Source organism: Drosophila obscura, unplaced genomic scaffold, assembly GCF_018151105.1.
Source record: "Drosophila obscura isolate BZ-5 IFL unplaced genomic scaffold, ASM1815110v1 contig_73, whole genome shotgun sequence".
NCBI classification, from domain to species: domain Eukaryota; kingdom Metazoa; phylum Arthropoda; class Insecta; order Diptera; family Drosophilidae; genus Drosophila; species Drosophila obscura.
In genome coordinates this window covers 5792449-5808854 of record NW_024542865.1, presented here as the reverse complement: position 1 = coordinate 5808854, position 16406 = coordinate 5792449, and the positions used below count along the sequence as shown (strand labels likewise).

Genomic DNA, 16406 nt, shown 5'->3' with positions numbered 1-16406 from the left:
GCAAAAATAATACATTGAAAATCCATTAAAAAAGAATCATGACCAACCCAAGCCAAATAGTTTCTACAGGTAAATTCTTAATAAATCACGGTTTATCAATGGTTTTTATTTAACGTGTGCATATGTATATATGCACATACTAAATATGTACATGCTTATGTATAGACCGATGTAAATTGAGCCTCTATAAGCTGAGTTTCTTTTATAGAATTTCCAAAGTATTTAAGACAGTTTCATATTTAAATAACCTTCTGCAAATGATGGAAAATGTAAAACAAAAATAATGAGAATATTTTGCAGCACAGTTTTGCCTTTCGCAACGGTCTTTCTCTCTCGTGAAAAAATAATAATATGATAAACATAAATCCTAATCAAGTAGATGGAAACACTCAGTCAAACAAATAAAACGTATCAGAAAGCGGGAAAACCCTGTAAGCCGGAAGGGAGTGAAAGTGTATATTAACAAGGCGAAAGCAAAACAAAATCTCCGGTCGAAATCTTTATGCGCCATAATGACAGCCGTGGAATCAACAGCAGCAGCAGCAGCAGCAGCGAAATTAACGGCGAAATCAGCAAACGAATCGCAGTCACAAAACCCTTGAAAAACGGTATTCAAATCGCATTCGAGAGTGATTCGGCAGCAGCAGAAGCAGCAGAAGCAGCAGCAGCAGCGTAGGAGCAGGCAGGTGCCAAAACAGAGACAGACAGAAATCATAGCAAAAGAGAGCGGAGTGGAGTGGCGTGGCGTGGCGTGGAGTGTGTAATGAAGTGAAGTGAAATGTAAAGCGTTTGCCAAGAGAGCGCACACACACACAAACGCACACAAGAAGAAGAGCAGGCAGAGGAGGAGAAGACAGAGCAGCTGAATAACGAGCAGGGAAGCAGAGAAGCAGTTGTGCCATGTTCATATCTTATTTGAACTGCGACAGCCCTAACGCCAACGCCAACGCCAGCGCCAGCGCAGCCAGCAGCAACTGTAATTGCAGCAGTCCAACAGCAGAGCAGCGGGTGTGGGGAATGGAGCGGCTACTGCATGCAGTGCGTGAGGAATTTCCAACCGAAGACGAAAACGAAAACGAAGCGGAAGCGCAAGCGGGAGAGGCAGAAGGTGACACGGAGAACAGCGACTGCGACAGCAGCACCTCAGCAGCAGCAGCAGAAGGAGCAGCAGCAGCAGGAGCATTTACCGACAGCAGCCAGCCGCTGTCTCAGTCGCTGCCACTGCCGCAGTCACTGCTGCAGCAGAAGGCAGCACGGCGTAAGCTGCAGCGCAGTGACAGCTTTGAAACGGTAACGGGCATGCCCATGCTTGCATGGACGGAGACAGCTGCTGGTGCAGGAGGGGTAACTGGTGCGGGTGCGGGTGCAGCAGGGGGTACAATACGTCGCTTTCGACGCTCCTCAATTGGAATGCAACGAAAGTCGGCATTTCGTCAAAGGAAGCTCGACTCGCTGGGGGCGTGGCGACGCAAGAGGTGAGATGCCTGCTGGCTGCCTGCCATTCTCAGTGCTTATAAAGTGCCCAAAAACACACACACACACACCCAATGAACACATACTATCATACATCATAGAGATGCTAACCCTTGGAATATCCTTAGTTGCTGGCAGCAAATTTCCTTATCCTTTAATTTGTTTGTATCTTTCAAGCAGGCGCACCGCTACAGGTAGCAATGCCCGTCGGCCCATACGCATTGTGCCCGATTGGACAGAGAATGCGATTAATGGCGAACACTACTGGAAGACCTCGTCGGCCTCTGGCGATCTCTGTTGCCTCAACGAGGAGTGCATTGTGAGTACGGTACGAATCCTCCCTTCTCTCTCTCTCTCCTCTTTTCAGCAAATAAGGGATAAGTGGGCTAAGTGGGTGGGGTCTGGGCTCAATTCAATTACGGGGGGGGAGACTCATGTATGTGTACATGTGTGCGTAATTTATTTATTGCGTGCCTGTCTAACATTCACGCAATATCTGGAAAGCCCCATGGAAAGGCTCATTTCCCCCCCCCCCACCCATTTCCAGTAGGAGGCGTGACATCAGCCCGCATGTCCTGGCCGGAGGACAGCAGCTGCCAAAATGTAACAAAAATGTACTTTATCTCGGGGCTCATTGTCCGGCCAGCAGTGGGGGGATAGCAGGTGAAGAAGCTTGGAGAGCTCAGCCCCTCTGTCTTATCTCAATCTGCCATTTAAAGGAGAGTTCTGTCTGTCTGGTCTGCCTGTCTGCTCTGTCTGGTCTGTCTGTGGGTGGGTATAATTTTTGGTGTGGAATTCATTCAAATTTAGACATCAGCAAAAACCACAAATAAACACATGGATTAGGCTTACGTTGATTTTATTTCACTATCTAACAATGTGATGAAAAGTTAGTTTTTGGCTGGGAATTATACTAGGAAAAGGATTATTCCGTTGACATGTAGAAGTTATAGAAAGACTTATGTTAGGAAAAAGTACTTAGAGCCAAAGTTAAGCCGGAGGATGGAGGCAAAACAATTAATCCCCAATGTTTATGGAAGGTTTGTCAAAGGTTTTTAGTGGGTTTGTTTTCACTTGGATGGACACGAAACCCCTAACCCCCAGTAAATATATGTATAAAAAGATAAAGTACTCAATTTTGTTGGCCATTTACAGAAGAGCGGCCAACGTTTGAAGTGCTCCGCGTGCCAGCTGGTGGCCCACATCAATTGCATTCCGTATGTGAACGAGAAGCCGACGCTGCTGTGCAAGCCCACGTATCGGGATGTGGGCATCAGGCAGTATCGGGAGCAGACGACCACCCATCATCATTGGGTGCACCGCAAGATGGAGAAGGGGAAGTGCAAGCAGTGCGGCAAGGTTGGTATTCCCGCATTTTAGTAGAGTTGCTCCCCTAACTATTCAAATTAGAATATTATGTTTGAATCCATACCGCAGGCGGTTCAGAGCAAGCTATTTGGCTCCAAAGAAATTGTAGCTTTGTCCTGTGCCTGGTGTCATGAGATCTATCACAACAAGGACACGTGCTTCAATCAGGAGAAAATTGGCGAAGAGTGTCGTCTCGGTAAGTTTATCTGTATCTGTATCTGTATCTGCATCTGTTTCTGTATCCCCCTGTAGCCCCCTGTAGCCCCCGTGTTTTGTATTTTCCTGCTGCTGCTTTTTCGTGCTTTTGCCCACCCCCCACACCCCCCATAATATATTTCGACGGCCTCCTGCCCCTTGTCCTTTGATTAATTACGTGACGTGCATGCAAATAGATTGCGGTCCGTTAACTTAATTAAAATGTGTGCATTAAAACCGAATGCCTAACCTAGCCGCAAAAAAAGAACTCCAACTGCCAAACTGGAACGTAACCCTTTTTGGGTTTCTTTTGCCAGCCCTTTGCCCGGGCAAATGATAATTGATTGTGGCATTTGTATTTATTTAATGCGCCCAGTAGTTCGTTCTACTTGACAGCTCGCTGAACATTGATAGATTTGGCTGGACTTTCCACAACTATTTATCCTCACTTCATGGACACTTATGGAGGCGCTTGGAGGCATTCTTCTGTGCACTTATCTTTCGCAATCATACGCTAGAAATTCTCTAGCAAAAAAACCAACTGAAATTTGTGTCTTAATTGCAGGATTTTTGTATCCGTTTTTGCTCCAGAATTCGCTTGGATTGTTGTGCTCTTTTTTCTTTTAGTTTTTTTCCCATTTTTGTTTTGTTTTTAATCTCATTATGCAATATTAAAATTGTATCTTTCAGGAATGTAAAAATTAAAACACGCACACACACACACCCACACCCACACAGATAACTGCAAGTAGCTTGAATCTTGTGGATTTTCTATATCCTTTTTGCATCATAAATATTTACATATGTATGTATTTATAATCGTAGAGCAGGTGGTGCTGTTGGTAATATCTCAACCCCAACTTCATTCTGTCAAATGTGGGCTAAACCATTTGCTTGTTTAAGTTTGGCCTTTGCCTGTGGCTTAGTTTCAGAGCAGGGCAGGGCAGGGCAGGGCAGCAGGACTTAACCTCGTTTAACTTGTCAAAGGAAGAAGGCTACTTCGGCCAGGCAGGATACCAGATCCAAGACTTTATTTAAGTTAAAGTCGAGCCAAAGACGGGAGTCCTGGCAAGGCTTTCACCTTGAAATACTCGCACATCCCACCACCATAAAGTGTCTCAATGAGCGTCTTGTTAACACACTCTCCGTGTGGCAGGCACCCCTCCCCACCCCATTATGCACACTTGCCCCATACACCATACACCATAGACACTGCCAATGGCACTGCCCCACGAAGATGGAGTCAAGACAACGCACAAAAAGAGAAGGAAAAAAAAATAAAAACAATTACGCCGGAGAGTGGGTTGCCACTGCCACTGCCACACAGGCACGGAACTCTCTGTCTCTGCCTCTGCTGCTGCCTCTGCTGCTGCCTCTGCTGCTGTTGTGTGGCCTTTATGCCCCACTGGCCACTCTCTGTGGCTGTGGCATTCATAATTGCTCTTTGGTATGTCGCTTATGCTGGGGCTTACCATCGCTGCTGCTTCTACTGCTGCTGCTGCTACTGCTACTGCTGTCTCATGCAAGGGCATGGCAAAGGAAAATTGAATTTAGTTGCTTGGCAATCCTCAAGCACTTTCCACTCAATTAGCCCCGGCCAAGGGCCTGGACCTGGGCCTGGACCTGGGCCTATAACCCAAACGAACATCCATCCATCTTTGCTTACACTCTCTCCCTCTCTCTCTCTCTCTCTCTCTCTGCTCTGCAGGCAACTATGCACCGATTATTGTGCCGCCATCGTGGATTGTCAAGCTGCCGAACAAGGGCAACTTCAAGTCCTCCATTCGGGTGAGCAACAAGAACAGTGCCACTGGCTCCGCCGCTGCTGGAGCCGGCGGCGGTGGCACTGCGGCTGGCGCACCCGGCGGCCCTGGTGGACCTGGCGGACCTGGCGGCCCTGGTGGCCCTGGCGGCAAGGGCAAGAAACAGACGATGCGCCGGCAGCGGGGCAAGGACGAGAAGAAGGGAGAGCCGCGTGCGTTCATCGTGAAGCCCATTCCATCGCCGGAGGTAATACCGGTCATTGTGTTTATTAATCCCAAGTCCGGTGGCAATCAGGGCGTCAAGCTACTCGGCAAGTTCCAGCATCTACTCAATCCCCGCCAGGTGTTTGATCTGACCCAGGGTGGTCCCAAAATGGGGTAAGTAATTCCACAAAAGGTTTTTTACAGGGCACACAAAAACCTTTGGGCACATAGCATTTTATTTAGGGAGTTGCTGGAAAGAGCAGAACTTTGTTTAGAAAGCGTTGCATAAGATGGCAGGTTATATGCTCCGATTAAACCTAATTAAAGGCAAATATTTGATAGGAAATAACGAAGGGAGTGTGGCACTCGAATAGGGAATAGTTAAATAGTAGATGCCTATGTACCATATAGCATAGATGATCTGCAGATGATGAACGTGTCAGAACAAATTGAAACGAAGAGAATGGAGAGCTTAGGCTATGCCTGTGCCAACTGAATATTTATGATATTTATTATGGCAGCAGCAGTGCACATATTTCTGCGTCTTATTACGTGCCTTATTTGCTGGAGTCTTTCAGATATTCTAACCAAGAGAATGAGAGCATTATTATGGATACTTTTGGGTAGCATATATGTTTGCCTAGTGCCTAGTGCCGCTCTCTTGCTAAAGGAGCGATAAATAGCTGAATAATTAACTTAAGTTATCAGTTATCAAGTTAACATAATTCCCAACATCATTTGTATGCTAGCTTTAATTTAAGGCATTATCTTTGTTGATATTTCATGTGTGTGTGCCACCCCCAAATCGATAGATTTCACGCCCCATTCTACGCGTATTGACTTACAGCATTTTGGAGCGCTTTGTTGGGGAAGATAGTATTGCTATAGCTTTAGTCTTTCATTCATTTAAATCTGTATCTAATTGTCTCATTTTGTTTCCATTCTCATTCCTCTCCCGCCCCCGCCCTCGCCCCCGCCCCCACACACCATACCAAGTCTGGAAATGTTCCGCAAGGCACCGAATCTCCGGGTGTTGGCCTGTGGCGGCGATGGCACCGTCGGCTGGGTGTTGTCCGTCCTCGATCAGATCCATCCACCATTGTCGCCGTGCCCGGCCGTCGGTGTGCTGCCATTGGGTACGGGCAACGATCTCGCACGCGCTCTTGGATGGGGCGGGGTAAGCACTATATGCCCAGTGATACCCTCGATTGCACTGTCCTTATAGTATTTCTCCTGTCAGGGCTACACGGACGAACCGGTGGGCAAAATACTGCGCGAAATTGGCATGTCGCAGTGCGTCCTCATGGACCGCTGGCGCGTCAAGGTCTCGCCCAACGATGATGTCTGCGACGATCACATGGACCGCAGCAAGGCGAACGTGCCCCTGAACGTGATCAACAACTACTTCTCGTTCGGGGTGGATGCCCACATCGCGCTCGAGTTCCACGAGGCGCGCGAGGCCCATCCGGAGCGCTTCAATTCGCGACTCCGCAACAAGATGTACTACGGCCAGATGGGCGGCAAGGATCTGATTCTGCGCCAGTACCGCAACCTCTCCCAGTGGGTGACCCTCGAGTGCGATGGCAATGACTTCACCCACAAGCTGCGGGACGCCGGCTGCCATGCCGTCCTCTTCCTGAACATACCCAGGTGCGAAAGGGAATTGAGCTATAGATTTTTGAGTTGGCATTGATCTAAACACTTTCCTTTCCGCAGCTATGGCGGCGGCACCCATCCGTGGAACGATTCGTTTGGGGCGACAAAGCCCACCATCGACGACGGCCTGATGGAGGTGGTGGGCCTGACCACCTACCAGCTGCCGATGCTGCAGGCGGGCATGCATGGCACCTGCATCTGCCAGTGCCGGAAGGCGCGCATAATCACCAAGCGCACCATACCGATGCAGGTGGATGGTGAGGCGTGTCGGGTGAAGCCATCGATCATTGAGATCGAGCTGTTGAATAAGGCGTTGATGCTGTCCAAGTGCAAGAATGGACGTGGCGATGTCCAGTGAGTGATATCCAACGGACGCGGCCTGTCCACCACTAAACCCTTCTCTAATCACAGAGTAAATCCCCTGGAGAAGCTTCAATTGAATATACTGCGCATTACGATGCAGCAGTATGAGCAATACCACTACCAAAGGGAGATGCTCAGTAAGCTGGCGAACAAGCTCGGCCAGATCGAGATCGACTCACAATGCGATCTGGATCATGTCCGCAACATGCTCAATGCCAAATTCGAAGAGTCCATCACCTATCCGAAGGTATCGCAGGACTGGTGTTTCGTAGACGGTAAGTGGTGTAGCACTTCCTGGCACACTCCAACAAATATCTATAACTTTTCTCTCTCTCTCTATCTCTTATTTGTTTTGTTTTGGATTGGAAAGCCTGCACTGCAGAGCACTACTTCCGCATCGACAGGGCGCAGGAACATTTACACTACATCTGTGACATCGCCATTGACGACCTACTCATACTGGATCACGAATTAGCCACCATGCCCCAAACACCCGACCAAGAACGCTCCTTTGCCGCATTCTCGCAGCGTCAGGCACAGACAGAGCGCAGACAGATGGACCAGGCCCAGGGCCATGCACCAGGCAGCACCGGTAGGCTTCTTCTGTTATCTGCCTGCTGGCCATCAAAGCAGCAACAACAGCCAATCACTACCAATACCACTGGTGTGGCCAACAGTGTTGATGAGCTACCGCTGCAAGAGCGGCTGGAGCTCTACCAGCGTGAGGTGGCCGCTCAGCTGCCGTTTCTTGATAGACGCATGTTCTGCCATCTACATTTTCGCAAGAAGCGCTTCCAGCTTTGAGCATACGGATGCGAGAGATGCCCCCTAGCCCCAGGCCCCTTGACCACTGTACCCCTACCTTCTACTCCATTTCGTTGTCTTTGTTGCACGTTTGGCCACTAACCCACTGAAAAAAACCAAAAAAAAACCAAACAAAGAACAGAGCAAACACAGCCACACCCAAAAACCTGATACACCCACTCGTAACATCTGAAGATATGTCTTCAATGTTCTGAAGGAACCCGAATACAGCTTAGTCCTTGCCACAAATAGCATGTAAGTAGAGCATTAAATACGTAGCAATCTCTTGATCTTGATCAATCGATTATAATTACTTACGATTTGGTATATAATCCCGGCTTACATTAACAGTTAACCGTAGCAAGGACCAAACCGTATTCCGGTCTCCGTCTCCACACCACCTTCGATATACCTTCGATATACCTTCGATATACCTTCGATATACCTTCGATATACATATATCGATATACCTTCGATATACATGTATCGATAACTTCGATCAAGATATCCCCAAAAATATCCACATATATGTATATAAACTAGAAACCACACACAAAGAACCCCCAAGGGTAGGTTATACATACATATGGCTCCTCCTCCTCTCTGGTAGTGGATATTCGATCACCGATATCCGTTTGAACTCTAATCTATAACTATCCATACACATATCGTATTGGTTGATATCGATATGCGTTCGACTAATAATCGATTAACTGTTTGAACTAGTTATCGTTGAAACATTTTGCTTTAAGTATTTTAACAATTATATTTGGATTGATGATTTGATTGTTTGTCACCTTGTTAAATGTCTGTACTAACAATTTCTACAACTCTTTCCATCGATATCTGCTTATCGATACCTAAACCTACATAAATTCCAACTCCACTCAAAGACGAGGATTTACAAATTGGCTCCAAGCCCATCAAAGTGATGAAATGGAAGAGGTAAAAACGAAGCGAAGCATTCCCTCACCAACGTCTTCTCCATCGATTCAGCATTTCGATTAATCATTTGTGCCCATTCAATCAAACAGCTGATGTCAAAACGAGCGAGATGGCACTATCAAAAACGACAACAAAAACGAAAACAAACCAAAACGAAATCAAATCAAATCGTAGATCGTAAATCGTAAATCGATTTAATCCCATTCGCTATCGCCATCTCTATCCAATTGGCATTATTCACAGAGATGCCATCTCGCTTTTATTCGCTCGCTTCCGCCTCCCGCGCTCCCGCTCATTTCCGGCTGCTTTTTGTGTCCAACTTTGTGTCCCACATTTGTTGTTCTTTTTGTTGTTTTTGTTACTTAATTAATTTGCATTAATTAATTTCTGTGCATGCAGCAACAAAGATCGTTTATTCAGTTTCAACGAAGATGTTTTTGGTTATGGATTCAGGTATTCACTCCTGTACATACATATCTATTCCAGTTACTCGATTATCTATTCTTTAATTTGTATTTTTTTTTTTTTTTTGTGTATCTTCTATTACCTAAATGTCTGTCTTGTGGCCTTCTACTACTGTGTACTATATCCATTATATCGTGGCGATAAATGATAAATGATATTTGTGTGTCAACAACGAATCGATTCAATGGCAACTTCAAATCAAAACAAAACTGATGCTTGAATTTTCTTCTCTCTCTCTCTCTCTCTACTCTTTTATGCACACACAAAATGCACACTGCCCATACTGCCCATGAATATATTTATTTATGAATGAATAACAGCCCTATACTGGAACAAACTTCCGATGCCATACTACTAGCAGCCCAAAGCGGTGATCTCAATATGGTAGACTAACTATATATATTTATATCTATTCAAAACCCTATATATGTATATGTGTAGCAGCCCTCCTCCTGCTCCCATTCATTGTGCCAATTGTACGCCTTTACTCACTGGCCCATGGGCGGCTTATTCCCTTACAGTTACGTGCACTACATGAACAAGGATACTCATTGCAGTCAGTGAATAAGAACGGAGAGACGGCCCTGCACTTTGCTTGCAAATACAACCATAAGGACATTGTGAAATATATCATCTCATGTGCCACAAAACGCGTCATCAATATGCCCGACAAGGACCAGTAAGTAATGCAGAGACAGCCAGCAGACAACTGTCCCTATACATATGTAGTTGTGAAACTCAGCCAAAACTAATCATTATTTTTGTTTTTGTTTTTGGTTTTTGTAGCGGACAAACTGCTTTACATATCGCCGCTGATACAACTCGCAGGGAGCTCTGCGTGATGCTGGTGGCCGCTGGGGCAAGTTTGCAGGCACGCAATGCCGAAGGCAATACCCCCATGATGGTGGCCTTCAATCGGAATGCCAACGAGATAGCCACATATTTGGAAAGTAAGAATGAGGATGCGCCAACGGCTAACGATGAGCCGGAGGATGAAGATGAGGATGAGGATGTGAAGGATAGCAGCAGCACCATCATCATTGTCTGGCCGCCGCCGGCATCCCCCATGTAGAGCCAACGCTAGACTGTATCGGAGATCCCAGTAGATACATACCACAAAAAACAACCCAAACCCCACATGACCCTGCTTTTAGCGTGTGGCTAAATCAGACTAGACAGATACCCAACCAGATGAACATCATTGAACACTGATTTTAACACTGACAATTTCTCCTTTCTCTGCCAACAACCGACAACAAACCAAAATCTCACAACTGTGAAACGGATATACTCTCAATAAACTATCATCTGTCTACTCTAATACAAACACAAACACAAACATAAACACAAACAACAACATTCCATCAACGACGCTTCGGACCTGATCCTGAACCTAAACTAAACTGATCCTCCTCAGGTCAGGAGCGTTTCATGCATTTGGAGGTGCAGACCAGAATCTAAAAAGGAAAGGCCGCTCGCTGACACAGAAGACGGGATTCTCTAACGAAAAGGGTTCTCTTTGGGAGAACATCCACGTAATCTTAACCCAAACCAATTTTTTTTTTTTTTTTTTTTTTGTTAGCAAGTAATCGGATAAAATCGAACAAATACATTACATATATATTTATTATTAACTAAGCAAACAAAAAACAACAACAACAAAAGCATTACGTAGCAAAACTATTCAATAATTTATTCAAGTAAACAAAAAAAAAACACAACAAAAACAAAAACGAAAAAAAAACCAATACCAAAAACCACAAGCACATGCAAATGCAAATGCAAAAAAGGCAAAGGTAATGGAAATGGAAATGGCATGGAAATCAAAGAAAAGTTGCAAAGTTTTTAGGCTATTTGTTCACTTTGAATTTAAAATTAAAACAAACAAACAAACAAACAAAAATTACTTTATTCTTAAAATTAAATTAAATGTAATACTAAAATTAAATCAAACAACAACAACAACTTTGAGAGAGAAAATTGGCAAATTCGAAATTCGAAATTTTTATTTGTTTTGTCACTTAAGAAATCGATTAATAATTTTATATTAATTAATTAATTAATGATTATATTGTGATATCTAAATTTAATTGAAACGAGGTAATGGAAGGCAGCTCCAATATTATTGGTGAGTGGAGAGGAGAACGTAGAATGCAATGGAGGAATAATGATATTATTATTGTATGCAAAGGCATTTGCTGTGTAAATACAAATTTAATAATCGAATGCAAAATACCCCACAGACTCCACACTCACAAACTCACACACCCTCACACACACACACACACACACACACAGACACACAGACACAATAAATAATCGACATATTATATTCATATATTGATGTGTATTCGAAAATATATTATACATAGATATATTTAATAATATTCTTTTGAAAAATTATACATAGAAATTAAGGCAACCATAAAAAAAAACCGCAAATTTTATGAATCTCTCGTCCGAGACTCCGCGACGCAAGTTGTGGACGGCACCGAGTTGAATGCAGAAAAAGCAACAGCAGCATTAACAGTAGTTTGAGTCTAAAAGAGAGAAGCTCTACTAAGCAGACAATATCTGAGTATCTGCTCTCACTCAAAAACATCACACAGACAGACAAACAGACAGACATTGCTTTCTTATAGAGTTACTTACTACTTTTTATTAATGATACATTATGTAGTTCAGTCCCAATGCACACTTTTGAATGCACAACCCACACAACGCTTAGGTCTTAGACTCTCTCTTAGCTATCGCCCAACAGCATTTCGGGCTGGACTTTCCCCCCAAATGAATGCTGCTAACTAAAGCAGGACAGAAGAAAGTACACAGAGTGTGCTGGGGGGGAAAGAAGAGCCTTTAAAGACATAAATGAGCCTTTGACTCAATTTGATTTGTGCGAAACAACAAAGGATTTGCGCACTTAAAATTGAGAACAGGGCCCTGGTATCCTATCCAACTCGTATATGCTTTATTCTTTAGCGACACACAACTAGAACAAAGGAAACACAAGGAAACTTTAGTAAATTAATTGCGTAGTTTAGGACACTGCATATTTATAACCAATATACATATAAATCATATCTATGTAGTGCATATATAATACCTACTCAATGCATATTTTATTCAACAAAACAAAAACAAAAACAAAAAAGAAAAGAAGTTATTTATCAAAGATACCAATATATATTATATAGCCATTAATCAGATCAATATATATCTACACACACACACACACACCACCCACACACACACACCAACACATAAAGATACATATGTACATATGTACTGTAGATCGATTACTACTCTTCCTATATTTTTTTTTTTATATATATATTTTTTTTTGCAGTAGCTTCCAGTAGTCGTGACGCATTCGGATGTCAATTACGTTTTCAAAATTCTACTATAATTCTCCCATTTTTTGGCTAAGGGGAAAATCTCTTTAAATATAATTAACTATAACTAATAATAATAATAAATAAATGATAAATGATAAATGGGTAAATCTCACCATCCATGGATAGTTAGATGTTGGCTAAAGGCACGAGCACGTTTTAGTAGGGTAAAATACTTTCACAAGACCTGACAAAATGCATCGTTGCCACAACCCCTAACCCCACACACCCAGCTCTCACCTATTGAGTGCAAACGGGGCCAGGCAACGTGTGCATTTTGCCCCATGGTTGCTTGTTTAACCGAGTGTAGTTTGTAGAGTTTTGGATTTCACATACATATGTAGGTATATTATGGTATACACACAGGCAAACAAACATCAATACCAATACCAATACCAATAACAATACCCAAATACACATCTCATGCGGAACGCGGTCGACTGAGAAGCAGTGCGATTTGGGCTCCGGTTTCGCGGAGGGTTACGCAGTCCATATGCCCAGTAAGTCGTCCACCCGAAACTTGAACCACAAACCGCCGCTGAGTCGACCGGTGTGAAGGCAACGCGGAATATATATTTTAGAGTGTACTCTAGGAGCCACGCAAGTCAAGTCAAAGTCAAAGTCAAGTCAAGTCGAGTAAGGAATATTTAGCAAATGACAATCTAGAGTATTAGCAAAAAGGAAGGACGTAAGGAAGGCGGATAGGAAGGACGGGACAGGAGTGTAGAGAGTAGAGTGTAGAGACATTTGCTAACCCTACCCTAACTGAGGGTTATAATTTTCCACATAGGCATTCGTCTGTAAGAAAATAAAGATGAAATTGTAGTTGGAGGATAAGGAGGAAGGTAGAAGGAGTAGGAGTAGGAGTGGGAGGCGAATATAGTGTACAGGATAAGAGGCAGAGAAGGAGGAGGATGAGTAGGGAGTGAGCGCTACCTAGATGTGTGCTAAATACTGAAACTCTCACGAGCTGAAGGCAAATGCCATGCGGGAAAGGGCATTCGATCGTTGCTACGATCGATACTTTCACGGCAGCGGTTCGAGGAGTAGAACTACTGGGTCCAAGCCAAAACTAAGAATATATTTTCGTGCATTTTGTAGAGTTGAAATACAAAAACAAAACAAAACAAATACAAAGACACACAAGCCACGAAACGAACAACAACAAAACACACACACACACAGACATAATACACATAATACACACAGATGCACAGATGCAGACACACACATAAAAAGATACATACATACATATACAGGATAATGGAGTGGAATTTAAACTGCATGATGTGTATATAACAACTATATAGAGAAGCTATATATATATATATAGATTATATGTATACATATATATATTTTTTTCTATTCATATAAGTGAAATTTTTGAAACAAAACGATGAATAATGGAGAAACAAAACCCATGAAAACGCAAGTCTTATGAAAAAAACCTAGCAAGTAAGGCAACCGAAAAGCGATCAAAGTAACGGATCAAAATAAAATAAAACTGATCAAAAATGTTGATGAATGACGAATGATGAATGATGAATGCTGAATGATTATGAATGAGAATGAATGATGTTGTTGTTGATGATGATGATGATGATGATGATGATGTGACAGTAACCGAATGAGCGGGGCCTAAGCAGATGCAGACGCAGGAACAGATATACCTTAATGATATGCCTAACTGTACGAGTTACAACTACTATAATATAATGATAAATATAATAATAAAGCAGAATATATACAAAACATACACACATACATACATACATACTTATTATTGTATATTGTATGAGATGTGATGAGATGACATGTTATTTATTTTGTACAAACCCACTTGTACAAAGGATTCAATACATTTTACTTTACTTTACTTAACTGATTTCTCACCTACTCCCCACCCCCTGACCTATTTTCCATTTCGTTTTTCATTTGATTTACTCATTTCATTTATGAAGTTTCCTCTGACAGACACTGAGCTACCCACATCGAAGCGATAGTCAAAGGAATGGAAGAGAGTCCCCCCCCCTTAATGTATATTTATCGTGTATTTATATTTATATTTATATGATCTATGATTGCAAGTCTGAAAAGTATTTCTATCGAAGAGTTCTAAACTGCTTAATTGTTAATTTGTGCTTCGAACAAAATCCTATCCACTTAATGGCCACTGAGAAGCACTGTAAATTACAAAACAAAACAAAACAAAAAACAAAACAAAACAAAAAAACAAAAAAACAAAACAAAAAAACAAAAACAACCTACAATACAATACACAACATACAAAATAATCCTAAACTAAACTAAATAAATAAATATGTGTATATACATATATATTATACAAAACTTATATACATATACATATATATATATACCCATATACAATATATACGAATATATATACCAATATATATATATATCTATTTTTTTTTGGAAGTAGCGAGGAGCAACAAATAAATAAAAACAAAAAAAAAACATACAAATACAAACTGCATACAAAGAAAAACTAAAAAAAAAAAAACAAAGAAAAAAAAAGGAATTACTAAGTACGATATGCACTGCAAGCACTGAGGAATTTGATTCAATTTTACTTAAGATTACGAGAATGGGGCGAAATTGAAATAGTAGCATTAAAAAAAAAATGGGAAAGGCGGAAAAATTACATACAAATTACATACATATAAAACTAAAAAACTCAAAGCGAAACAAAACAAAATTACCGCATTACGATTACCAGTTAAAGATTTAAAAAATTAATTATTTCGATATTCGATTTCGATATTCCGTAAAGACATTTTGTATATTGAGAACGTGGCATCATATTATTAAAAATCAAATAAAATGATGGTAATTGGTCGGTCGCTGGGAAAGTCGTGAACGTTGTTAGATCATTTTGAATACGGATTGGAATTTGGCTCTGCAGCATTGGCATATTAACTTAGATCTCTACACAAACAGCAAAAAAACACATACATACCCCCAACCACACGCACACATCTACCACACACCCACACCCACTCACTCATTGAATACAAAATAAAAAATAAATAAATAAAGAATATATGTACATACGTACATACATGCATACATACATATGTATGTATGACTATCTCTAATGTACCAATAAAGTACGATACCAATTTTCGAGTAGTTCCACCTACGCAGCCTCTGCAGCCAATAGAACGAGTCCCAACCCCACACCTCCCCCAAATACCAGAGCTTATCTATATGACCCCCTCCAAACCCTAAGCCACAGCCCAATTTTTTACACCAAAATTGTACTTTTCGGATAAAAAACAAAGCCTGTACACTGTAACCCTTTTTACTGAACTTTGTTCTTCGAACCCCCAGCTGCATTTTATCTATCCAGAATCTAAGACAACAACTAAATATAACCAAAAGAAAAATACATATACAAAAAAAAAACAAGCAAATAAAGCAGGCTAATTCCAAAAATATTTAACAACAGGCCGATACCATCCATTAATTTGCTTACAAAATAACAAAAAAAAAATACAAACAAAAAAAAACGAAAAACAATTATGTATACATTTTCCGACACAATATTATGGCGAAATAAACATTTTTTTGTTGGTATCAAAACTTATTTGAATTTCTCTGTGGGTTGGCATGCTCTTTGGCAAAGGTTCGCATGCTCTCCATTGAAAGCCGACTGGCTAAAACAGCATATGGCATAGCCCCATTGTATTGTATTTTAATTTCCGGTTTGGCCACCATTTTGAATTTGAGTTTTCAAATATAATAGTCAATCAAT

The 16406-nt window shown here is 41.9% G+C and overlaps 1 protein-coding gene across 19 annotated transcripts in view; it reads left to right on the top strand.

Moving 5' to 3' along the window:
* LOC111066998 (eye-specific diacylglycerol kinase-like) overlaps window positions 1–11532 on the top strand; it is a 30744-nt gene extending 19212 nt beyond the window's left edge. For 2 of the 19 annotated variants that reach the window (XM_022355986.2, XM_022356006.2), the window contains 14 exons: window positions 1651–1801; window positions 2629–2832; window positions 2884–3037; window positions 4745–5177; window positions 6000–6180; window positions 6229–6653; window positions 6720–7013; window positions 7071–7297; window positions 7393–7614; window positions 8720–8771; window positions 9171–9224; window positions 9557–9620; window positions 9758–9915; window positions 10023–10572. In XM_022355986.2, coding sequence (XP_022211678.2) covers window positions 1651–1801; window positions 2629–2832; window positions 2884–3037; window positions 4745–5177; window positions 6000–6180; window positions 6229–6653; window positions 6720–7013; window positions 7071–7297; window positions 7393–7614; window positions 8720–8771; window positions 9171–9224; window positions 9557–9620; window positions 9758–9915; window positions 10023–10308 — 2905 coding nt within the window. In that variant the 3' untranslated portion in view covers window positions 10309–10572. Of the gene's footprint in view, window positions 1–880; window positions 1476–1650; window positions 1802–2628; window positions 2833–2883; window positions 3038–4744; window positions 5178–5999; window positions 6181–6228; window positions 6654–6719; window positions 7014–7070; window positions 7298–7392; window positions 7615–8719; window positions 8772–9170; window positions 9225–9556; window positions 9621–9757; window positions 9916–10022; window positions 10573–10653 lie in introns of those variants that run through there. The other 17 variants (XM_022355994.2, XM_041595426.1, XM_022356003.2 and 14 more) reach the window with 17 other exon arrangements.
* The last annotated feature ends 4874 nt before the right edge of the window (window positions 11533–16406 follow it).